This window comes from Linepithema humile, chromosome 7 (genome assembly GCF_040581485.1).
Source record: "Linepithema humile isolate Giens D197 chromosome 7, Lhum_UNIL_v1.0, whole genome shotgun sequence".
Taxonomy (NCBI): domain Eukaryota; kingdom Metazoa; phylum Arthropoda; class Insecta; order Hymenoptera; family Formicidae; genus Linepithema; species Linepithema humile.
In genome coordinates this window covers 4,736,371-4,761,897 of record NC_090134.1, presented here as the reverse complement: position 1 = coordinate 4,761,897, position 25,527 = coordinate 4,736,371, and the positions used below count along the sequence as shown (strand labels likewise).

At 37.1% G+C, this 25,527-nt stretch overlaps 2 protein-coding genes across 3 annotated transcripts in view; one reads left to right on the top strand and one right to left on the bottom strand.

Moving 5' to 3' along the window:
* The window catches only part of Neto (Neuropilin and tolloid-like), a 112,117-nt gene extending 88,073 nt beyond the window's left edge, over window positions 1-24,044 (top strand). For both annotated transcript variants that reach the window (XM_012360722.2, XM_067358973.1), the window contains 5 exons: window positions 1,438-1,595; window positions 2,464-2,710; window positions 4,695-4,810; window positions 17,173-17,310; window positions 18,849-24,044. In XM_012360722.2, the coding sequence (XP_012216145.1) occupies window positions 1,438-1,595; window positions 2,464-2,710; window positions 4,695-4,810; window positions 17,173-17,310; window positions 18,849-19,862 (1,673 nt within the window). In that variant the 3' untranslated portion in view covers window positions 19,863-24,044. The remainder of the gene's footprint in view (window positions 1-1,437; window positions 1,596-2,463; window positions 2,711-4,694; window positions 4,811-17,172; window positions 17,311-18,848) is intronic.
* LOC105668376 (uncharacterized) overlaps window positions 1-25,527 on the bottom strand; it is a 189,104-nt gene that overhangs the window by 136,850 nt on the left and 26,727 nt on the right. The window lies entirely within an intron of this gene.

Here is a 25,527-nt window from a genome sequence, read left to right as displayed (position 1 = left end):
ATCGCGCTGTAACGAGATAGAGGCCCAGAGAAAATAGAGACAGTGTAACGAACGTGATAACAGTCAGTAATGTGGATATTGATAATAATTAACGATTCGCTGATTGCGAATATTCGAGGCTCCACGTCGCCTGTTCTTGCACGGAAAATTACGAGACACTTCGGAAATAGATGGCCCGCGGCAGTGAGTGTCGTACAACCGCGACTGGGACCAAAATTAATTCATACTCAGCCGGCAGGAGAACGAAGATAGAGCTATGAATATACGGAATACCCGCAGCGAGTCTAGTTTTAACCAAGCTTCGTCCTTAGATCGATATACACGGCAGGAGATGGGTGCGGCCAGCGCGCGCGATCAAACACTAAAATTTTTACTTCGTCGCGTAGTTAATTAACTCATTCGCTACAGAGTTCCAATATTGATGCTCAATATTGAAACATGTGGCAGCATGGACGTTTCCTTTAATATTTCATTCAGTACGTTTTTGTTAATAAATATCTGTTTTTAAATAAAGTTAAGAAAAGCAGAATTAACATACATATTAAAATTTGACAAGGCATTTTCTCGTGTTTTATATATTTTTAAATATTACAAAAATTGTAAAAAAAGAAAGTAATAAGCGATTTAAAGATAAGAACTTATTTCCCATGAGAATAAACTGAGAAATAAAAACGCAATGCTGCATTTGTGCTGAATGGATTAGTTTGATAATAGAGCACGATATATCCAATGCCTCTTACATCTCATGACAGTTTACTATTCTTCAATGTCACACTATCTTCAGAAGTTTTATTTTTACCATTAATTTTCATTTTCGACACTGCGTAATCTATTTTCCATTAATTCGACATATTTTTATTGTTTAATATCTATGTTTAATAAATATATTGTTATTATTTAATATTATTTGCAAATAAATTGTCTCGCGTATATTTTTGTCAAAATGACAAAGTTTTCAACTTTTCAATGAGTTTGATCTCACGTTGCTATGATTTTGCTCTACGGAGATGTCAATTATGTTTAATCGTGATTGAGGGAAGGCTGCCGCGCCATAACTATTTTTAACTACTTCTTGGACATACGCGCGGTAAACAGCAGTCTGGGGATTAGCGTATGCAATGTACTGTACATAGTATATAACGTAGCTTCTTATTTATTATTTATAAATGAGTAGCGCGTCGAAACCATCTAAGTAGTTTATTTCGGCAAAAAATGTTTTGCAAAGAGCAATAGATTTCTAAATTGTTTCATACTGTTTTTATAACTGCTATTTAAATTAAAATTAAATTTAAATTAAAGTTTTTAGTCAAAATTAAATTTTGAATAATTTTTGATGTTGAATCCAAACATTATAATACTAACACGATAATAAATAAATGAATATGAGCATTGGCGAGCTTAGGGAAAGTGTAGAACTGTAATAGGTGTGATTCACAGCGGGCGTGCCACCGGAGCCAGAACCATGCTTAGTTAACGTGACGGGTACGCAGGCGATAATTCAGAACAACGACGTCAAAGACAGGAGAATCCAGGCCGAGAAAGAGGGACTCGCGTTAGACTGCATGTGGATCATTCGTGTGAAAGAAGGATGGAAGGTAAATCATTTCTTCATTTAACCTAGCCCGGTCATCAATCTAAATTTGTGTAGTATTCACATATTGTACCGTCGAAAATTTAATATCAACGGGTTAGAGTCTAAAACGTTTTTTCTAATATTTCTGTATCGTTACATAATACTGCAATCCTTATTCGATCCATATACATTTTACTGCGGTATTCAATCGATGCGAATGTCTGTTCTGGCATGCAACGTAATTTCAAACGCCGTTCCGCTCAAAGTAATGTGTTTCTGAATGATTTACAATAGCTCTTTGCTGCCGTGGTGCAGATATAACAGAGCGGTTTTACGCGAATACTTTGTCTACGATACATCCGTTGCAAAATTTACATCGCAGCTGATAACAGCATCTGCTTCAGCGTCAAAAAATCTTTTGGCTTCTGAAACTTTTGTTATTAAAATTGTTAATAAAGTTAATATTTCTCAAGTTTCTATCAAAACTATTTATAAAGTTATCCATTCTACGGCACGACAAAATCCGAAGTGGCGGAAAACTGCATTTTCACGCATACTTTTCAAGAGCTACGACATTTCCGAGAAATTTCGCATTTGAGCCCACTATGTGACGCACGCTTAAGAATTCTTCGTATGTCGGTACTTCGTGTTCTCGTGGGTGATGTCTTTGATGCATCCTCAAAAACAATTCACGGCATCTTGCAACCCGTCTGGCGTGAAAATACGCGCGATTCCGTAATTGTAACATGGACGACGTAGCCTCGGGAGATTGTGTCATCTAATTACGTCGCGAGAGATTCTTTGAATTATTAGTCTGTTCTTCTGTCGCGACGGCTCATATATAAACCGGCGCTATGTGTGTGAACTTGGGAAACGCATACAATTTCCAGATCCAGCTGACGTTCCAAGATTTCAAACTACAGCGGCCGAATGAATGTGAGGCGAACTTCGTGGACATATTCAGGGAACACACGGACATACCCTCGAGAGAAAGGATTTTCTGCGGCAGCATTGCCGACACCGTCGTCATTCAAACCAGTATCGCTCACTTGAGATTCTACGCGGAACCGAAAGCTATGAACAGTTCCTTCGAAGCGGTGATGACCGCCGTCAGGGACAAGGAGAGCGGCGAGAAATGTGAGTCTTTCTGAGTACTATAATGAATACATATATTTCCGGTTCAATGCGTTCTCACAATGCGGAGAACATGTGATCGACTCGTCGTCAAAAGTCATACTTCCAATTCAGTGTAAAGATTAGAATGCTATTAAAATTTATTACTCAATATTAAAGTACGATTAAAACGCCGCAAAATTATAGCGCGAAACAGCGTAACGATCAATTCATAACACCGTGAGTTTAACACATTTATCGTGCGCTTTTATAACAGTCGCGAGTAACGTTATTAAACGGATTATGATAATAATAATTGTTAATCTGGCATAATAAAGTTTCAAAGTAAGATTTATGCGATAAAGGGAATTTAAATCTTAGCTGATAATGCGACAAAACAAGCAGCACGTAGGAAATCGGATGCAGAATTCATTAATATATCAAGCAAATTAATAGAGCATAAATTTATGTTATTGTTCATAGTTATTTATAATTAACGTCGTTTAATTAATTATTAATTTACTTATTGCATAATAAGTAATAGGTACATGAGTCTAAATAACTCTATATATAAAATAGAGATAAAATTAATTAATTAATTATTAGATATTTACAAAAAATATAATACGCTGCAATTATTCTTTTCTTTTTTTTTTAAATTTTAAATTTAAAATTTTTTACACCATAAAGGAATATAAATGACAAAAAAAAAAAAACAATTTTATCGGAACAAAAACGCTAAATTTTTCAATAATTTATATTAAAAAGTCAGATCGAAATTTATGAAACACATATAAACAATATCTTTGATAATTTTTAACAGTATTACAATAGTAGTTTGTGGCAGTGCAAACTGTATATTCTAACTATTATTGCGGCCGTGATAACAACGTGGAAATTGTCTACATAGTACTCAAAAAACATCTGCTACAATTTCACAAAATTTTTCCAATATGTGTGTGTTCCGCTTATTGTACGTATTTTGATTTAACGACCACGCGGATTACACAGCCAGCGAGTACACAGTTGTCACTATAATTTTTGTGTTGAGTTAGCAAACTGTATGGTTAATCCCGGCAAATTGCGAAATGGCTAAACAATGTTTTAAAAAAAAGGATTATTTTGTTTCTCTATATCGGTAACAACAAATGCCCATTTTAAAAACGGTGTAAAATTCTGCAATATACGGTTAGATGAAATGCGAGTAAAAGTCGATAAGTTATATACATTTTAATAAAATTTTGCGCCTTTAAAATAAGTTCTTGCTTTTAAAATATGTGCTTTATGTGTAACGGTCGGCGATTTTCTGAAAGTGCAAGCTGAATTGGATTAGAAAAAAGACTCACATTTTCGCGTTTTCAGCTTATAATTATGTGCGCGCCTCATTCAATAAGCACCTTACGTCCGACGAAGCGTCGTGGATAATCGTTGGGTAAAGGAATCAAATTTCAAATTAATGGTCGCGTACTTGTCTGAATGTTAAATGAGGTGGCCCGCAGAATCGCAGTTACGTGTGCGGAATTCACACGGGTTCCAGTATGGCACGAGAAGAATTTCCGGCTTTCCGCACCTGCCGCCAACGCGGAACTAATATCTTGCCGGTGACTACATCCTGTTCAGCAATTCCCTTATCCAGACCACCGTCGAACGATAAGACTTTACGTTACAATTTTCCCATGCGAATTAAGGGTCGACGGTTATTTCACGGAAGCATGTCTCGGGTTAGAAAAGCTCGCTATTAATTTGCTGGGAATTTTATATACGTACATGTATTAAATATATATGACGGAAACTTGACAATTATACCTATCTATCATAGCAGAAATTAATTTTATATATAATTAAGAGACTTATAACAATCAACGTAGAATTGATTGGCCGAAGAATCCGTAAAAGAGAACATGTAGAAAACTTGGCGTATCTCATATAATACAATTATATATTTTTTCAGTTATTCGATAAGAGCAATTCAATGTATGCAACACGGGGTTTTTTTTCTATTTTCCAGCCTGCAATGTGGATGAATACGATTGTGAGGATGCGACGTGCATCGCCGCGGAATTGGAGTGCAATGGAAGGGTGAACTGCCGCTTTCGATGGGACGAAGACGAGACGAAATGCGAGGTGAGTTTTTGCTTTGCCGAAATCTAATTCAATACCGTCCGTTCTACGATTTAACGAAACGCTATCCAATTCCCGGATTTGGTCCATTTCCGACGCGTCTACGGGTTGCATCCTTCCGCGCATATTGCTCCGCCGCCCGTCCACACCCCGCTCCCGCGCAAGTTTCCACTACTCGTTTTGTAGGTTCTCACCTTCACGTAAACTGCGAACTGGGAAAGTTAAATCGCGCAAAATAACGCATGCAAAATGGGACAAGATAAATTTAGATTGTGAATTGTGAAGATAACTTACAGTGCTTCTGACATTTCAAATTAAGAGTTAAGAGGCACTGAGAATGATATCAACATGAGCTACAAAGGGAAAATTTTAAAGGGGAGTTTGTTAAACGTTAAAATTATTACCGACACGTGAAAGAGATTAAGTATGTAGTCACGAAATAATAGGCTATTTGGTTAACATTTTTACCGTTACATCTAGTAACGTTTTCTGATAATTGAATAAAACTATTCGCGCATGCCTTCGTCTTGTACCACGGAAGTGTATCCAATATTGTAGCGAAAACGATACGTCGCGTCGTCTTAATTGCCCTTCAAGCTTCCACTTTACTTGCCCCTGATTTTCCAGGTTAATTAATTTATTCGAGGGAAGTTTTACGGCTTCCCCCCTCCCCTTCTAGTTTAACGGGCTCGGCGAACAAGGCTTCTCAGAACTCATAATCTTGGAGCAACAATTTGCTTCTTCTAATTGTGAACAAAATCAGTTTCATAGGCTGTTTTTGTCTTGTCGCGTAATTCTATCCTTCTTGCTTCTTAAATGACTTTACATTGTAGTATTAAATATTACTATGATTATAATTTGTATCAATTACGGCTTGCTATTCGTAAAAATGTCTGAAGGAATAAGAGATAAGAGAATAATGTTTAGATAAAATATAATGTTCTACAATTAAATATTAATATAGCTTTGTTATTTGAATTGCTATTTTAATTTGCACTTGATGTAGAAATGAAACTTTTGTGCAAAGGACTGTAATTCGATTCTTAAGATACTCCATGAAGAGACATCGTAGAAGGCATGATTATCTTCGGAGTGCAAATGGTAGTCTCTTTAGAACACGGCGAGCAGTTCATGATCTTACGATAAACGTTAAGAGTACTTCGTCTCGAGAACTTTGTAGTCTTTTAGTCAGGATTATCTACGGCTTTTAGAAAGCTCATTTCACATCAGCTAGCATGGGATTCAGGATATGAAACCCTGTGGCAAGACGCGTTGACGAGACGTAATCATTCGACGACCTTTTATACTTTTCACGTTTTAATTCAAGCAGAAAAAGCTGGGAAAAGACGTTTTGACATTCGCGATATGATGTAAATCGACCCAACGGTATTCGCGAGATAAATTTATTCGGTACATTTAATAAAATTGAAGTCGTAAAGCGAAAATCTGATTACTTTTAAGCTAAACATTGCATGATACAATTAGTGATACAAGATTCATGTGTAAATTATTTCAATAAATGTGCATCATTATTTGACACATGCAAATTCCGTAATAATATAATTTTCTAATTTACAGCGAGGAAGGTAGATATACCATAAAATTTTTATCACTCCTCGCTTAAATATTTACCCCGCCAGCATAATGAAAATTTCTATTAAACGTTCATACATTATTTCGAGCATAGGATTTAGCATTAAACAGTGTTGTGGAATAGCATGACCGTTTGCCGAGATTTAGTCTCTTATTTGTTAGTGCCAAGCCACGAATCCGGGATGCTCGACCCCACGAGGGTCGTCCCTACGACTTAATCGTCCTTCAGTCCCGCAAAACGTGTTGTCCCCATCTCTTCTGTCCTGCCTGTAACATCGGGTTAATTAATTTATTCGAGCAAAGTTTTGCAACGGGCGCGGCTCACTCACAGCCCGGCGGATCTCGCGAGAGTACCCGGTCTCGAGGCTGCGCAATTCCAAGGGCGCACTCTCTCCCGGTGATATTTGGACGTACGCCCCGGCGGTTATACGGGTGGGTGTTTCCGGTTCCGGGACGTACAATACTACGCGCTTTTGGCAGACTACCAGGACAAGGCACTGGCGAAACGACGGCGCGATGCCGCCGACGGGATATTAATCTAACAGCAAATAATGTTCCTGATATTGCCGCGCGTGATTCCAACGATGTTTCACCACGTATTTTATTTCAATCGTTTCGAATGGACTCAATGGAAAAATAAAGCCGCGCAAAATGTAGAAGTAACGTGCGAGCCGAACAAATCGCAAATAAGCAATGAACTTGATAATTAAAATTTTAGCAATTTTTGCATCAGAATTGTAATTATTACAGTTGTTAAGATTGTAATCACAACATTTAGCAAAACTAGCATGCAGTATGTGTATATATAAAAATACTAACAACTTCTTTCGTACATGACAAAAATATTTTCATATTTTTTTGCAATTTATTAAAGCCTTGTCAAAAAAAAATATGCAAATGTTTTTGTTTGTTATCAAACTTATGAAAATGGCGTATTATTAATTTTAAATCTATTTTTCCTTTCAATTATTGTCCAATGTTATTAATATTGCAAATAACTGACAATTTAAACAATTATTGTCATGCAAAAACCAATTAATGCAATTCGTACACAACGAGAGAATACTATTCCTATAACATTTATTTCAGTGATTTCGATTCAGTGAATTTATTATTTTCAATGTTCTCTAGAGGCGGGGATATATATATATATATATATATATATGTGTGTGAGTGTGCTATCAGATATTAGATGGCAATTGCCTGTCGAAAACTGTCCGTAATTTGGGGCACTTGTTCTCGTTAAACGTAACGTACTGATTTTTACGTATACAGACAAGTGGAAATATTATTTCATGTTTTATTTCCGTGATCCCGTGGTACGAATCATGAAAAAAGGTTTGGTTATAACATCATAAAAATAGATTAATCGTAAAAATATCAGTTCTACAATGCAATCAAAACATTTTTGTAACGTTTATGGAGTCAAGCTAATGGATGTTTACTTGATATGTAAAATCTCTTGTACATACATGGAAACAATATATTCATTCACGGAAAACGTACACACTATTTAATATTTTTGAATATCAATATTTTTTGATCGATATAATCTTAATATACTTGCCATAAATATGCCTATTCTAAATATGATATTACCGATATGTCGAATGTGATGCTGCAGATAGATTCAGTTCGCGCGATTGTAACTAAACGACCAACGATTATTAGTATCTTCCATTGTGACCGCGAACAATACGCACTTCGATGCTCCGTTAGCCGGAAATAAATGTTCTCACTCACTTGTCAATCGCAACATAGTGGCGAATTTATCGCGCAAACGATGGAGGGCATTGGAGAACTATTTACTCCGACGACACGTCCGCTCAATGTGTCACTCCATTAAATAAATCGATGACAAACAATACATTATATCGAATTAATTCGGCAATTAATTATTGAAACATTGTCTCACGCGGTACAAATCTTTTGTTAGGTCTATTATATCAGAATAGCTACGATAATGACATTTAAAAGGAATATTTTTAATAAGCTTTAATAAGCTTTTTCCACAGTTCTTTGTGTTAATAATAAAGTAACATGGAAACAACATAAATGTATTTTTAAATAAATTTTAATTAAGCTTTTGCTTAATTCCAGAAAAGTTGACCTCGGGCAACCCTTATTGCTAGTTACAGTTTTTAGCGATAAATGTTTTAGTAATTAAAGTTTAAATAAAACTTTTCACACATTACCCTTATGCTTGAGAGGAATATTAATCTGGAAGTCGAAATTTGATTTGTCAAAATCTTTAATTATCTTAATTATAATTATTGTCCCATTATTTAGTTTCATATTAAGCACAGCAAAGCAGAACCTTTGCAAAGAAGGATTCAAAGTCGCGTAGATAATACTTCTCTATTTAACGCTATTATTGCATTCGCTCTTCGGCATCGTCGGCAAATGAGCGCGTTCTTGTGAAAACGCTCGAAAAAGATCAGCGCCCAAGAAACAGTTCGGAATTAAATCTCGTTTTCCTGTGTCGATTGCAATTTCGATTTCTCCATTAACGGAAGCAACTTTGTTCCGGGATTGCTTTAATGTCGACATCAAAAACAGATACTTCAAGATTCTTTGTGCCAAGCGCATTTTGCATTATCACTGATCGTTTTTTATTACCAAAATAAGCTTTGCAAATTATATATTTAACGAAAAATAAACAAAAAATATTTTTATCTGTACGTTTACGAGTCCATTTTATAATTTTAACAAGAGATATAATTATTATTTATAAAATAAAAATAATTTCGTACTCGCATCATCGTCTATGATGTAACTTGCGTATGAATTACAAAAGTGATTTGTTAACTGTAATTAAATATAGAATCCGACTCTCGTCAGATTAGAGATTTTGCTTATTCAAGTTACAAATAAATTCTTTGCTAAAGGAAAGCGATTTCTCTTCTTGAGTAATTACGTTGCGCAACGTTCCGTCTTATAAGAAGACATTTATATCATTCCAATGTAATAATTTCGGAAATACATAACTTGTAAGTTATTCTGCAATTAAATACCATGGATGCTATGCAATGAATGACTCTTATCTTATTCGCAATAATTATAATTACGATTTAATTGCGAATCGAGCAATACTCTGACAATTAGTTAATGCGGAATTTTACGAATTTCAAAAACCGAATATGCAAAAACGGGGTCACGATGAAATTAAAGTAGATTCTTGCGTTTCAGCGTTATACGCTATCATACTATAATTTAATTCAGCCGCGCACAAAACGGTGATTAATTTAATTAAAAAGTGTAATAGTCAAAAATGCCATCCTGTCTGTACGTCCCCATCCGAACTCGCCGTAATTCTGTCCGCACTTTTATATGGCTGCACATTCTTATATTTAATAACTATTCATTCGTAGAAATGTATCCACGCTACAAAAGGATAACGTAATTTAAATATACGTTATACGGTAATTATTTTACGATATTAAAAATTTTTATATTACGTTTCACGGAGCGCGTATTTTGTAATTCATTTTTATCATTAAATCTAGTTTTCCGTGCATTATAAAAAGCTAGAAGTAATACATACATGTGAATTACCGAATTCTCGAGAATTCTGGTTATATTTATTCTTGCGGAAGTTGAATTTACATTTATATTTATTCCTCGCAAAGCTCTTACCTCGTGTTATATACATGCAAGATGCTACAATATTTGAATGTCGAATAATACAAAATCCTACTGTCTGCAAGCAACTATCTGTAAGACTACTATCCATCGGAAATCGAAGCTATACTATTTTCTTAGCATGATCTGAAGTACGAGCCGCCAGAGACCGCTTGCAAAATGAATCTAACTTTATACCTGTTCAACGTCTTCCTGAATCTTTCAAAAAGCAGTTTAAGAATTATATATGGGATACTCTCGTAGAGGTAAAACCTATACATTGGCCCAAGTGAGTTTTACAATGAAATCTCACATGTTAGAAACAATGTACTGCAAAATAAAAGTCTTATTCTACAAAAACGCTCTTTTGTATATTTTTTTAAGTAACATATTCAGAAATTGAAGTAAACTAACATGAAAGTATACTATAATACAATAAATAATTTTTTTTTAATAAAGAGAATTAAAACAAGTAAAAATAAAGAAATAAATGATTAGAAAATCAATTCATGGGATTTCGGATCAGCTCATACAGATTTCAATTCTCGGTTTCGATAAACAATCGAAACTATAGCAACTACGCCATTGAGTTAGAGTAAACCAGAGAAAGGCTGCACGTCATGATAACACTGTCCGCGCGAGGGAACTCGACCACGAAATTGCTCGTACGAGTGAATGTGCGACAAAATCGCGATCTGTGCGGTCGCACGGCGTGCGAGACAGCACAGGTTTCATCCAATTTTATTCCGATGTATAGCGGCAGGAAGATCCGTTGCCTTTATCACGCGGTAGCATTGTAATAGTTGGAAGTATGCGTGCAAGCAAACAGCGTAAATCGTAGTCAGAAAACTGTGCGTCGGAGGGAAAAATGATGCGAAAGGCTCAGAGAAGATGATCATATTTCAATGTCGGAGAACAACTAATGTCAGAGTGCGGCATGGAAATAGAGGGAAGGTATAATATGTTCGGACATAGTGTATGACTTCGCGTTATGAGAAAACGCAAATTTTTATAAATGATTACAAATTTAGTTTAGCTGTTATTAATAACGTTAAACCTAAAATAAAATATTGGATATTGATTAATGTGTTGAAATTAATTTGAAGTGAAAAGAATGAAAAACTAACAGTTCAGTTCAATATTTCTGTTTCAACCGTCGAGTAATTTTTATCCATCAGAAAGTGCGGTGATCTCTTGATAGCAATTTCTATTTCACGCGGATCGATCTTTCGCTCGTCCGCTGTAATGTATTTTAACAACAGGCAGACTGAAGGAAATGTTCTCTAATGAGAAGCCTCTTTAGCGAAGTTGCTTATCGAAGCGGGAGTGGAAGAGCGGGAATAAACAAGAGATGCATTGGAAAGGCAACAAAGTGCTCACGCGTATACGGACTTCTTCTCCCTCGCTAATGAGAGGTTCTTGAATCTTTTTTCTCGGCAGTCCCAGCAGCGACTAATTATTTCCGCCTTGCGGAAACTTTCCGCCGAGGTTACCATTAATTTTCTTCTTTTCCGCTTATTTCTAGCCAGCCTCGGCTTATTTCTAGCCAGCACGCAAATCGGTGTGCTCGCCCAATTTGGTGGGAACATTTCTGATATCATTAGGAAAAAGCAATGTAAAAATGACATATAAACCTTACGAAGTAAAAGTAACTCGCGGATAATGAGATCTTTCACGTCTTTATAGGTGGGACGAATAAATTCAGACGATCTCGACGGATTTGTGTTATTAGTCGACGGATTTATGTTCTCTCGTTAGCAATCGTTAAAAAGTGAAGTACGATAAGTTCGAAGAAGACAAGTAACGCGACAAGTTGCATTTCGCATAAAATGTTATTGTATGTATAAAAGTTTTACCATGTCGAGTTGATTAAATGACGTTAATTAAACGCCTCTGCTTTAAATCTCGAATATTAATATCGCTGATATTAACTTGTTTCGCTTTCTGACATGACGGACGCATAAAACAGACGTTTGCTTACGATTGAAGTGCGAGCCAGCACGCGAAAACTTCCAATCCCGTAAAAATGCCGTTACGGGCTGGCGTAGAAATCGACGAGCATGAAAGAACGTAAATTTTATCGAGCGTAACTCTACTAGATATGTTTTCCGAAACTGCTTGTCGTGCGATAAAACGCGACGACGACGCAAAGGACGAAGTAGAGCTGCGTGTTCGACGCAGGATTTGCCTTCAGACGCAGGGACACTATTCCTAGTTAGACTATGTCTATATAGACTCCAACAAGCAGTCGATATCACGTAGAACTTCGAATTTCCGATGTGGAGACACACGGACGTGTGAGTGTACAATACTTGTTGACATTAAACATTGTTGCGTCGCGGCGACGTGTCCGAGCTACCGTGAAATACCTTAATGAATGGCACGCTCCTACCAACTTAAACACGGTAGATCTAATTTGGACACAGTTTCCAACACTCAGATCATATGACGTGCTATACGAGATAATTTAGTACTATTCTATCAAAGGATTACTTTACAAAACTTTGCAATGCTTTATCTCTTTTTCCAATTAATTTAGTGGATATTGTTTCGATTTTTTTTCCATTTTTAGACAATTTCCCATTGTATTATTAAACTTATTTTATAATTCGCAATTTCTAAACTAGAAAAATAAAGTGTAAAGTGATAAAATTGCGGAAATTTAGAATTGTTTTAAACCGTTTTGCAATTGTTTTTTAGCAGCTTTAAAATTTAACGTTAAGAATTACTTTTACGGTCCCTTTTATCGCGCACAAGAATTTTGTAAAAACATTATTACAAATCTACGCATACATCTTTCGTAAAATCTATGATAGTTTATATATATTAATAATTTAATGTAACATCTTGTGGCCGGAATGTGCAGAGTGAATGCTGGCATCATACGGACATCGAATATAGCATCGTAAATAGCGGAAATATTTAGAATAGCTTCCGTATCTTCATCTCTCCAATAGTTCGTACTGTGCGTAACGTCGTTCGCGGACTACATGGTCAAGAATTTCTATTGCTGGAATAGTACACATTTTCATCGTGAAAACACGCAAAGGTTCACTGTTCGCTAACAAATCGATATACCACTTCACGCAGATTCTTGGATCACATTGTATTAATATACACAACAAGGAATTTACGAGATGGGACATTCTAGAATGGTGATGCAAGCTGAATTCTTTGAAAAATCGAGACATTGACATCCGCCAAAAAGATGCATCATGTTAGTGAATTTGCGAGAGCGGAGATCGCGGGATAAAATGAAACATATTTCGATGCGCTCGAACTCACATCGTGTATCGACGCCAATCACCATAAATCCGGACAGTCATTTTATGCACTCATGCGATAGGCAATGTCGATCATGAAACAGAACGAAGCGGTAGGTAAAAGATAAAAGATAACATGTTTTTGGGGAACGTACCGTGGATCGTAACTAACATTATAAAAATCTCGCACGCGATCAATTACTTTTTAATTCTATTAAAAATAAATTCCAATTTCATCAAAAAATCTATCATTGAAATTAATATTGGGATTTCTACGATATGCTGGATATACATATGCAATGAAAAATAAAACAAGTATAAGTTAAATTAATTATGTTACACGTATTTTTCCAATCTAGAACGTTGACATTTTCATCGGTCAAAAAGCTTTGTAGACTTAGGGACATTTCGACAATCTCTTCTCGATTATCTTAACACGCGCGCAATTACATGATAAAAAAGAAAGCCTTTAATCCTATTCCTACTCCACGTCATTTATCGCACAATTTCTCGCTGGTACAAGCGACGAAAAGAACTTGCACGCCACAGCGGACTTTCTCGCTGTGTAGATGCATTCGCGAAAACGTGCAATGATTCCGAGCGTATGAGCATAACAATAAACTACTCAGACTCGCGGAAGCAGAAGGAAGCATCCACTTGTGCAATCCCTCTTCTCATTCTCTTCTCTCGACTGCATATTCGTATGCGCGTATACAGGACGGCGGTCGTGGCTCCGCAGCTTACCTCTTCTCTCAAGAGACAGAAAAAGAAATATGAAAGCGACTTAGGAATAACGCCTAAAACTCCTGCCGTCGAGATGCGCGTAATAATAGCGTACTCCGGCATATGCCGCGGAAAGGAGACTTAATATTCGCATGATCCCCGTAATTGCTGCGCGCCGGATTCCCTTGGGGACGATTTGCGGTTCTGGCTCGTCACGTTGCTTTCTCTCATCGTCGGCCGATTTGTCGGCGCGTTTCTCGCGTTTCTCGCGTCAAAAAAATATTTCGCTGATGTAGTTAGATTTCTAGATATCGCAACAAGAATGTATCGCTATTTTTCGTATCTGTAAAAACATTGTTTGTCACATATAGAATTTATAGCAGTAATGTTCTAGCAATAGCTTCTGAAAAATTTAGGTACCATTGCTAAATGTTATTCATTGCATGATCTAACACGTGATTGATCTTATATAGATAGGCGCTTTAGAGAAACTTTCTTTTTAAAGTTCACAAACAATACAGATATATATTCTGTTTCTGTCATCTAAACTGATTAAGTAATTACATATGCAATATCACAACAGTTGCTAATCATTTATCTGTTTTAGTTAATTTTTTACACCTAGAAAATTTTAGCTATTATTGCAAGATCATTTTTTCGAGTGTAACATCCAGTCGACAAAAATTTTTTTTCACTAATAAAAGTGTGCGATCGATGGATGTGCGTAGAATACGCTAAGCGCCACAGAACACAATCGTATTACACAGCGATACAGTTATCCTTTTGATCACGTATTCGTTTTAGAGATTTGCGACAGATCGTACTGTATTATTCCGCTTATTGTTAGTTCCACTTTGATTTTTTTTTATTATTCAATTTTTTTGATAATTATACAATTGTTACGAATTATTTACGAAATATATTTGCCATTAATTTAATAAAGTTTTTACACGCGTATATGAATGTATATGAGAAAATATATTTGGAATAATGTTCAATATAAGCGATCAATTTCGAAAATACTTATTGCAATCTTTTATGTTGATATAAACTGATTCTCCGTTGCATTAAACATTTTGGAGGCGAATGGACATGTTTTCATTACCGAAACACTACTTCAACTTGGGTGGTGCACGAAAGATAAACGCTGGGAAATTATAGCGCGACCACTGGGACGCGGAGAAATATACGCAGAGACGGAAGAAAAGGGAGCAATGTCTCTTCGAGCTACCGTGTAGGCGAACACGAGCGAACGTGGACAATATGTGACGTCGATATAAATTACTCCATAGTTTAACGGTGCATTCCAGCTAGATCCGCGAGTAGCAATAATGTTGGCAAACGTTATTCTACGCTGGTGTCGCACTAGACTGGTCCGTTGAAATTAGTTATCACTGTGTAAGCATTGAATATACGACATGACTTGCATACATTGTATCGCACGCCGCAGGACTTTCCGCACACAAAGTTTCCCCGGTCACTTGCTTTCAGCAATATGAGATTACTGACAGATTACTTGTCATAATGGAAAGCTCGCATCACCTGTGACATTTTTATATAATTGTCGAACAATTGAAAAATATGTTTTTAATGGAATAATAAAATTAATAAAAGTATTCAATCCCTAACTAAAGTAAGCAAAAAACCGTTTTATTTAATTTAATCAGCATAAAAAATTCGGAAATACGCTATAAAAAAAGAGTAGAATGTCTTCTTTCGAATGAATTCACATGATATCTTGCAAGTAATTACCAACTTCACGATCTTAATCCATCTTATACTTAACTAAAAGCTTATTCACGATCTCCACGGTGTTTGATGATTTAACTACCGTACTATTTACATAAGTATGAAAATTTGTGCTATAGTAAGCCAAAGTTCTCAAGTGGTTGGCGAAGTTATTTTAATTCCCCGAAGAAACGTATTCGGTTCTCGTGAAACGCGAGTAATCGGTTAAACGCGTGAAACATAAATTTGGAAAGTATTGGAAATGAAACGATGTAGATAAGCGTTGTATAAAAAATGAACTAAAAATCCGAATAGAAACATGATTAATTTTAAGAAAATGCATATTGTATTATTGTTAATTTTACATTACAGTAAGAGGTGGTTCTTTTAGGGAAATTATAGATTATTTTATAAAAAAGTTCTTGTTAAGAAAATTATTATTAACCACATGTTACTCGTCAAGACATATCATCGCAAATATGTTTAGTATCAAGTAATTTGTACTTAAATTATGACAAATATATAAAGTAGCATTATGAGTTACTTTTACACTTGATATTCAAGTTGCAACCACTTAAGTAAACGAGGAGCAAACAGGCAAAATCCGCGGCGGCGTCACCATTCTAGGAGACAAAGGAGGCACGCGAGAGACGGGAGCGAAGAGACAGGGACGAAGATGGATCGCGTCGATCCTACTTGCTTTGTACGTTCTATGCGCCGCGATGTTTCGCAAGTTCCTCCCCGGTGCTTGAATCCTTCCTGCGTAATGTGTAACGCTCTCCTGAAATTTCTCGAAGACATTTAACGTGACGCCTCCGTAGCCGGTAAATGTTAGAAACGGGGTAGAGCGTCGGTGACAAGAGAGTGCTCATCGTATTACGATGTGCAGAGTGCACCGAATCTGTGCAAATTTCGAGACATTATTGTCGGGAGGAGTTTGCGTCTATGCCGCGGAGAAAAGCTCTAATCAGAACGAAAGGTTAACTAATTTGTTGTCCCGTGTCTTCTGAAATCCGACCTATTTACATAATACATTCTTTATGGATGCAATCATACTAATAAATTTCAGAATGTTTATAGCTATTCAAATTGTTGCGCGCATGTGTCATAAATACTTATAGTCTGTTATCTGTAGCATGCAGTCTGATGCAGCATCAGAAAGAAATCAAAATCAAAAAACTGTTTTTCTAATTAATATTTATCCATTTTGGAAAAGTGTGTAGAAAGTGTACCTATAGAAAGAATATACATTGAGATGTAATATAATTTCTAAGAAATTTAAAATCAAATAATTTATCATGATTCGAAACTTTTTTAAATATTTGCATTTCATATAATTCCAATTTGTTTAGCAATAATAATAAAGTAACGTGATATTATTTGTAAGTAAGCAACGATCAGAGATACTGAAGACAGGCTCAATTTCCTTATTTACAGAAGAAGAAGTCACGGTTGATCGATTCGCAGCATATCGTCATAATTCTCGTCGTTTTCTCCCTAATTATGTTTGGCATGAGCTTCGCCTTCGTCTTCAATTGCGTCCGGAAACTCATCCGCGATCATCGCATTATCCAGGTGAGTGAATTTTATTTTCGCATCAATGACTCGCGTTCTCTTTTGTGTCTTTAGTCTCTACACGAGGGAAACGCGGTTTTTACGGAAATACGCTCGGGTTTCCTGTTACCAAAGATTTCGAAAGATATTTTATACGAATCATTCCATGGACAATTCTCTTCCTAAATACTTATCTCGTATTATTTACATATATAGAATCGTTAGTTACGCTAAAAACTTGGTTGTAAACTTTATTAAATCGACCGTACGCTCTCTTACAACGGCAAGAGCTTTTCTTTTTATGATCGCACAATATTTCAGTGAGCCCGCACAATTTATAGATCCTCCGTGACGTGACATTGCTTCGGCGTTTTTATTGCCCGTCATTAAAATCCGAGAAACGGCGGAAGTATTTATTCCGGCGTTTCCAAGTTTGCACAAATAAGCGCGACAATTCTGCATCGACTTTTCCGAGGACTGTAACATATTATCGTTCTCATTTATTTAAGCGTTTAAAATCTAATATTCCGAATTTTTACAGTGACAAAAACGAACTGTTTATTTTACAATTTGCTACTAAATACTGTCATTTGTTTTATTACGTTGCCGCAAAATGCAGTAATATTTCAGCTGTATGTAATGATAATAATAACATTTCCTCAAACGATCATGCTAATATAAACGTTGAGGGAAGCAAATTTTGCGTCCAAAATTCTGTTTCGTTATTACAATGTAAATGTTGCGGCACTTGTTATATGCCACATTTATATTATATATAAAATATTATTAACTGTTTTGTTATCAAATTTTCATCAACATAAATCCAGTTTATTAGTAATTTATGATTATATTTAAATTATAGTTAAATTAATTATAATTAAATGCATATTCTGCTTTATTTTTCAAGTTAATTTAGCTCATTTTAGCAACAATTACATGCAAATCAAACGAAATACTTCGATTAAATTGCAAAGTAAGTCTATTAATACAAGTTTATTCTCTTTTAAATATTATATCATATTAAATACGCTATCAAAAATAAATCGTTCATATTTTATTATATAAATCTACTTGTTAGTTTTTTATGAATTAGTTATCAAAATAAAAGTTATAAAAATAAATTTTTGGTTACCTGGTATATCCTGGTATACCATTTGCGTATTTTTTCATAAGTAACTCAATTTATTTATAATTGAAATAATTTTCTGCAGCTATAGAAACTGTGGCATTTTTCAAGCGACGCAGAAATACACATAGAACGAAAAAAATAGCCAGAAATGCAGGAGTTTAAGTTCAACAAAGTTATAATCTATTTTTGTGTGCTATTCGTCAGTTTCACGGCGCAAATGATTATTTCTTATTTATGCAATTAACGCGAATAAAGCTGAAATAAAACTGAAATAAAATAAGCCGTGCAACTCTCATTTTATACCTACTGCATTTAAAAAATCTAATTTAAAGTATTTGAGAGTAAACAAAAAATAATATCGGACTGCGGTACAGATTAATAAACTTTTCGTCTCTATTACTACACATCTTGTTCCTTCGTATTCCCGCAGGAGCACATAAGGCAATCTAGAGAGAATCGCTTGGATGAACTAGGTCGAAAGTCGACGCCGTGCCCCATCTCGACTTCCAGAACGGACTTGCGCGATCGCGGCAGCGAGTCGCCCAGCTTGGAAGTTTTACCTAGCAAGGAACTTATACCACCCACCACTCTAATACCGCAGGAGTACACCAAAGATCTCGTCCTCGAAATGACGTACAATACGAGCGACATCACCGACATCCACCAGAGCAATAATGTGAGTAACGCTACGCAGGAACGCCTGCAAGAATCTAGCGAGGAGCCGGAGATGCGCGACAATTGCTGCCAGACCAGAGAGAGCCTTTTCGAACCGCGGATACCGGACGCGGTCACGCCGCTGGGCTTCACGACCTTCGGCATACGCCCACCAAGCTCTCAGAACGGGACCAATCATCACCATCACCATCACCATCATCATCATCATCAACTGAGTCCGCAGCGATCGCACCAGAGTGCCCAATCCTCGCAGCCGACCCTGCAATCGTCGCAACAGAGTTCGCAGCAGAGCGCCTCTCAGTGCTCCGGCTGCAGTCCAGCGTCCCGCGGACGGGACGGCAGTATGGGCATCTGCCCGAAGCACAATCCTATACCGGCGCCACCCGGCTGGTCCACGCACGAGTCCAGCTATCCACTGCCGCAGTCTGCTCAATATCCAGAGCAATTAGATTACCCGTCCTATCAGAGGTTCCAGAGCCCTAAACCCAGCAGGGAGCCTAACAATGTTTATCGACAATCGCCTAAGTTCACGCGACAAACTACCGGCGGTTCCGGCGAGAGGTATGGCAGTTCCATGTATGGATCCGGTCACGCTTCCAGTAACACCACATCCAGCACGTCGCAACACTCGTCCGGTAACACACCTACCAAACGACAGCCTCAGCCGGATCCGAGGTACCGGGCGGAAGCGGTGATCGAGGTGGATCAAAGGCGGCCATTCAGCATAGAGAGCACGAAGAGCGCCCCGGATGTAATCGCGACACACTGACGCCGGGGTCCTGGGGATTGGGAGCCCTACAAGAGACGCCATCCCCGTCAATTTTATTCGGCGGCGACTCGTAGCGACAGTGTTAATAAAGTGACCGTCGCCACGCAGAGCTCCCTCGACGACGACGCCTCAACGAGTTCCACTGTGGAAGCGAACTCCTCCTCCTGATCCACGTGTCGCGACGCGTTCGATCGCAAGAAATCGAACGAGAATTTGCCCGTGGCCGATGATTCCTGTGAATCGTCGAGAATCGGCCAGATTGGCGAGAGATATGTCAAAGAATCTGCGAAGGAATCAACTAGAGTGAAAGAATCGGCAACAGTCGTTGATTTATCAAATTCGAACAACGTTAATGCAAAGTCTCGGATTGACGGTCCTTCCACTTTGCACTCGATAAGTCGCGTTGGCTGCACGACTGCAGGCGATTCGCCGATTTCGGGACCGCGGCGAGCGAAAGCAGCCTTGAAACTGCACGATTTGCCGATTCTGCAACCGCCGGAGGGCTTTAGGGTTCCCATATTCAGGTGCAGAACTCCATCTCTTTCCTGGCAACATTGCGGGTGTCTCTCGCATACACACCTGCCGCCGCGGCAATCCTCGATCACCTGGAGTGCCTTTGAGCGATGCAACATGGATCCAATGTATCGCACTTGGCCTAATCGAGCCGCGAGGAGATTTGGAGGGCCCTCGAGGAGAACGGTCGGTACTCAGAGTTCCCTAGATGGCGTCAGATCGTCTCTCGGCATTCTTCGATGCGTCGTCAGGTCGATCGATATGACGGAGAGATCGTTCGATCAAGAGATCGGAGCCTCTATACCTTTCTAGTGTTTGTTTTACAGTTTGCTTCGCAGCACGGGCGACTTCGTGTCGACATTTCTGTACAATAATGCGCACACGCTTCGAGTCTATGTGCGAATCGCCGTTTTCCCGAGGAACAACGTGAACTCTTTCGAGCGCGGGCTCGACGTTAGCCGTGTCGTCGCTAAGGCGATAGGAGAGTGTATCAATCATGTACATAGCTGCGGTACCTAACTTAGTGCGATCCAAAGTGACGACTGTACACGTTCAAAACTTCACAGTCGAAACACCCGTTTCCTAGCAAAGGAGATAAAAATAAAAGAAAAACATAGTGTTGCAACCATTGAGTGGTCCATATAAGTAAGACAGTCTCTTGGTGATATCACAAATTTGTAACGGAAACCGCTCGCGAAAATCATGCATTTCGCCACGTAAATATCGCGAACGACAATCACTGCCTTTCGCGTTATCTGCGAGACGGACGAGATGTGAAAATGGAGCGAAAAAAAGAGCCGGATCGTAGCTTAATCTTCGGGCTAGTACTTAAGAGCGATTAAATCGAGTAGCTTGAAACATTCGTGATACACGATGGAAAAAAAGAGGAGAGGAAGAGACGCACCGTCGATTCCGGAAAAAGATGGAAAGATACTTTCGCTGTTGAACTTGCACTCCTTGAGTTTCAAATACGTTAGTATTTATTTACCTTAATATGTTTTAATATTTTCTCATGCACATTTTCTTTTAGCACGACACCGCGACGACTTCGGTATATTTGATATTCATCTAAAGCTTGCAATGCGGAATGAGATTGCGCCGGTGAGATTAATATTGCAGACCATCAAAAAGAATTTACAGTTTAAAAAGTGAAGCGACACGTTTTGGACGTTTTTCCCATTTTAAATTAAAATCTCATTAATTTTCCAGACTATTGTTACTCTTATTTTTATTACAGTGCAGAGTAACCCCTGCTGGTGCAACTTTATCGCTTTCTTTTGATCGTTTGAATAACTTTCTCGCAGCATATAATGCGGGACAATGCACGCTTTATCGATACTGCCGATCAATTTTTGTGAAATCTCGCGGGCTTAATGAGACGTAACATATCGGGAACGGAACTTCATTCGATCCAACACGTAGCACCGCCCTGGAAACAGAGGCGGGAACCGAGAGCTATTAATCACCCGTCAGCCGAAGAGGAAAACAAACTTCCACGATGGTCTGCAGTCTTTCCCACTTTGCCGCAGGAAAAGATGCGAGTAAAGTAGCCCGCGGGGTTTCCTCCGTACGAATCGTCGGAGGCGACTAATTATTTCGATCGATTTGAGATCCTCACCTCGTGAATCGATGTCGGCGCAAGTTCGGGAAAGAAATCCGGAGCAAATACTTGGTAAAACCATTGGATTCATAAAACACTGTATTTCTCCGACTCGTTGTATTCCAGTCACGTAATCTCACTATATGCTTCGCGAAACAATACTTCTTCTTTAACAACGCTGCGCGCAACGTGCTGAAAGACATTTCCATAAATTTTTCCTAAAATCAGCAAAACTAAATCAGATCAAGATTAACGTAAGAGTAAAAATGCGATGTTCTATGAATCTAACGATTTTGGATGCGTGTTTACACCCCATTTTTAATCTTAAAAATGTCGATTGAGTTACGACACTAGATAGAAATGCAAGTACAAGTCTTAATCTTCGGTATTGTTCAACGATACCTCGCGCGAGAGGCATCGATCGGGGGAAGTTGAGGGAAGATCGTGATGTATTGGCGCGTACACGAGGACGATTAGACAAAATATTTTTCCACGTGATGATTCCTGCGAAAACATGCGAGTCTGCGTGCGCTCGGTCAACAGATAGTTCAAGAAATGCATTTATAGTTCGTAATGCACACACGCATATACATGCACGCATGAACGCATCGCCCGATCGTGCCAAATCTGCATTTCCGATCGACTCATATGCAGCTGTTCGTGCTTCACAACGAATGCGATATTTATTTCCATCGTCGACGTGCAGGATGTAAATATATTCGGCAGAATTATCAAACAAACGGCAGCGTTACGTTTATTTTACGAATGCCGAAGGGGATGTCTGAAATCACACACGGTTTGATAATCGCACGAGTATGCACACGACGGCTGCATAGTTTCCGCTGCCTCGTCCTTTGTAATGTCTATTTGCAAACCACTACATTGCCAAGCGGTTTTCCATCAAGATTATGTGTTATTCTTCTTTCGCATGACTAATCCGTTCTAAATGTTAACAATATTATATGCTAATATATGCTCTGTTTACTAATTTGCAATTTAGTTGATCAAAATAGTGATATAAACCAATAATAATAAGTTATACGTAATTTATATGCCATTATGTATATAGTGCATAATTATTTTGACATGTGTATTTGACATGATATTTAAAATTTGTCGCGATAAAATAGTTAGAATCTACATTTGATAATTTCACAATTTTTTTAAAATTTAGAAAAATATAATTTATTATTTCACTCAATAAGTCGATAGTTACATACTCATCTATTGGAGATGCCTTGTTGTGTCTATTTGTCAGACAATTTTTTATTTAACTTTTAATTATCTCTAATTATAGCTTTAACCAAAAATTTAAAGTGGACTAATAGTTTTCTGTGACTCTAATTCAATACTCATTTTTTTAAATGTTAAGCTTTTAAGAATGTTTATAGAAACCTACAATCTTTGATTTAGAAAATAATATATGTATGTCGTTATTGTTATTAATGTTATTACATTATTGTTAGTAAAAAATATATAGAAACAATTGCATATATTTGTGTGTTACGACAAAATTCGACAAATCTCTTTTGGTCGCCATCGATAGACTCGAGTTCGTTACAAGGAAACACGAGTGACTTGTATATATGTATAGCCGTACATATCCGACGCAGCAGTATTAGCGACAATGTATACTTCGTTGACGAGTGTGATTTGTTTTCATGTGTCCCTTGGAGCCATTTCTGCACTAATGGCTGGCAACGTCACACAGCAGAATACAATAAAAAAATAAAAAAAAAAAAAAGCGGAAAATACGACCGTGCGTGCGCAGACCACAGTTGTACTCACGACCATTGCTAATTAAATTAGTCAATTAAATACCGATCACAAGCGTGTGAAAGTTGTGCGCATATAACTATGATTGCGAGGATTATATTCATCGCAGTTGTGAAACGAGTCAAAAATTATCGAGCACTCGAAATCTCCGTTTGTGTACAGACAACGTGTTAACGTTTAACGTATAGAAGGGAATGTACAGAGTGTACACATTTGTATATAAAGTATCTCTACAATGCGACTATCAAGAAGATACATGAGACGGATTATAAATATAGTACTTTTAAAGTAAATCACTTGTATATACATTTTTTCCACCTAATTTGAAAAGTGTATTGTAAAACTTTCAGCCATTATTCGAGGTAAGTTAACTTTGAGCAGCAGAAAATCGATAGAAGATATTAGCAGTTTATTTTTCTGTTATTGTTAGTTGTACATTTTATGTTCTTTAAAACTGTTATTGTTTATTTAATAACAATCATTAAGCAAGCATCCATTAATTAAGCAATAATTAAAGAGCATGTATTTTGGTGCAATTACGTTTCCTAATGAATTTATTTTACTATTTGATTTTTTGCTCGCCCAAGTCTTAGATCCTTAATACAGAGCGCAGACCTAGTGTTCGTTTCGCCATATTTCATAATTAAGCTTAAACGATTCGAAAGTTACCTGTGAAATTTATTCTATCTCGTAATTAAGAAGTATGATTTTTTCCCGCCGCTGGAAATGCTCGCTCGTGGTAGCTCCGTAGCTTTATGTTGCCATTTTTTTTTTCACTTTTTCTATACTTTACACGTTTTCATCTCGCCGCATAAGCAGCAATTCCACATATAAAGCCAAGTAATTACAAGCGAAATAAAATATCATAATATCCGATAATTCGCAGTGAATACCTCAAGCGTGAATTATGTTACCGTATTTTCCGCGTCATTCTAACACAATATTCATTATGAATGTTTTATTATTTATTTCGCATATATAAACTAATATTTTTCTTTGATATCTGTGTCATAATGTACAAGCAAAACAAATAAATATTTTGTTTCAATTTTTCCATAATTTATTCCATATTATATGCAGGTATATTATTTCAAATAGATATATTTTCATAAATGTTAAGCAAACATTTTAGAGCTTTCTATTTTTTAATAAAAAGTGATTCTTTCGTAATATTATTTGAATTAAATCAATCTTTTTTTTTTGGCTAGCATTATATAATAACGCTATGCTAATTATATCATTAAAACTTTTTATCGTATTGTTGATGAGATTGTGTCGAATCGTTGTAACAAAATTGATTTTTTTTCTAGAGAAACTGAAAAATCCTACAATTAATAGCAATGTAATAAAATAATTTGCACAAATTTTACTTCGATTTTTCTGACAAACTTTGCGGCGAAACGAGACGAGTTGACATGAATTATGAAAGCAAATGAAGCGATTCGTTGGGAAACCACACATACGAAATGCTTAATAATGTAATTCACCGCACTATAACCACAAGCACTTATACCTTACATCCCAAGTATATACATCCCGGCAAGCTACAGCACATATGAGTTACAGCAGTCGTTGCATCACGTCAAAATGTAAAATTTTTAAAGTGAAGATGCAATATATCGCTCGAGGCAAACAAAGCCGATAGGATTTTGATTTCCTGACGCTTTCCCGTTTATAAACGCGCGCGCGGTCCTTCTTCATGAATTTATTCATAGCAAATATAAAACTATTCATGAACTAGATTTGACTGTGTGGTGTGTCGCTGGTCGAATCGTC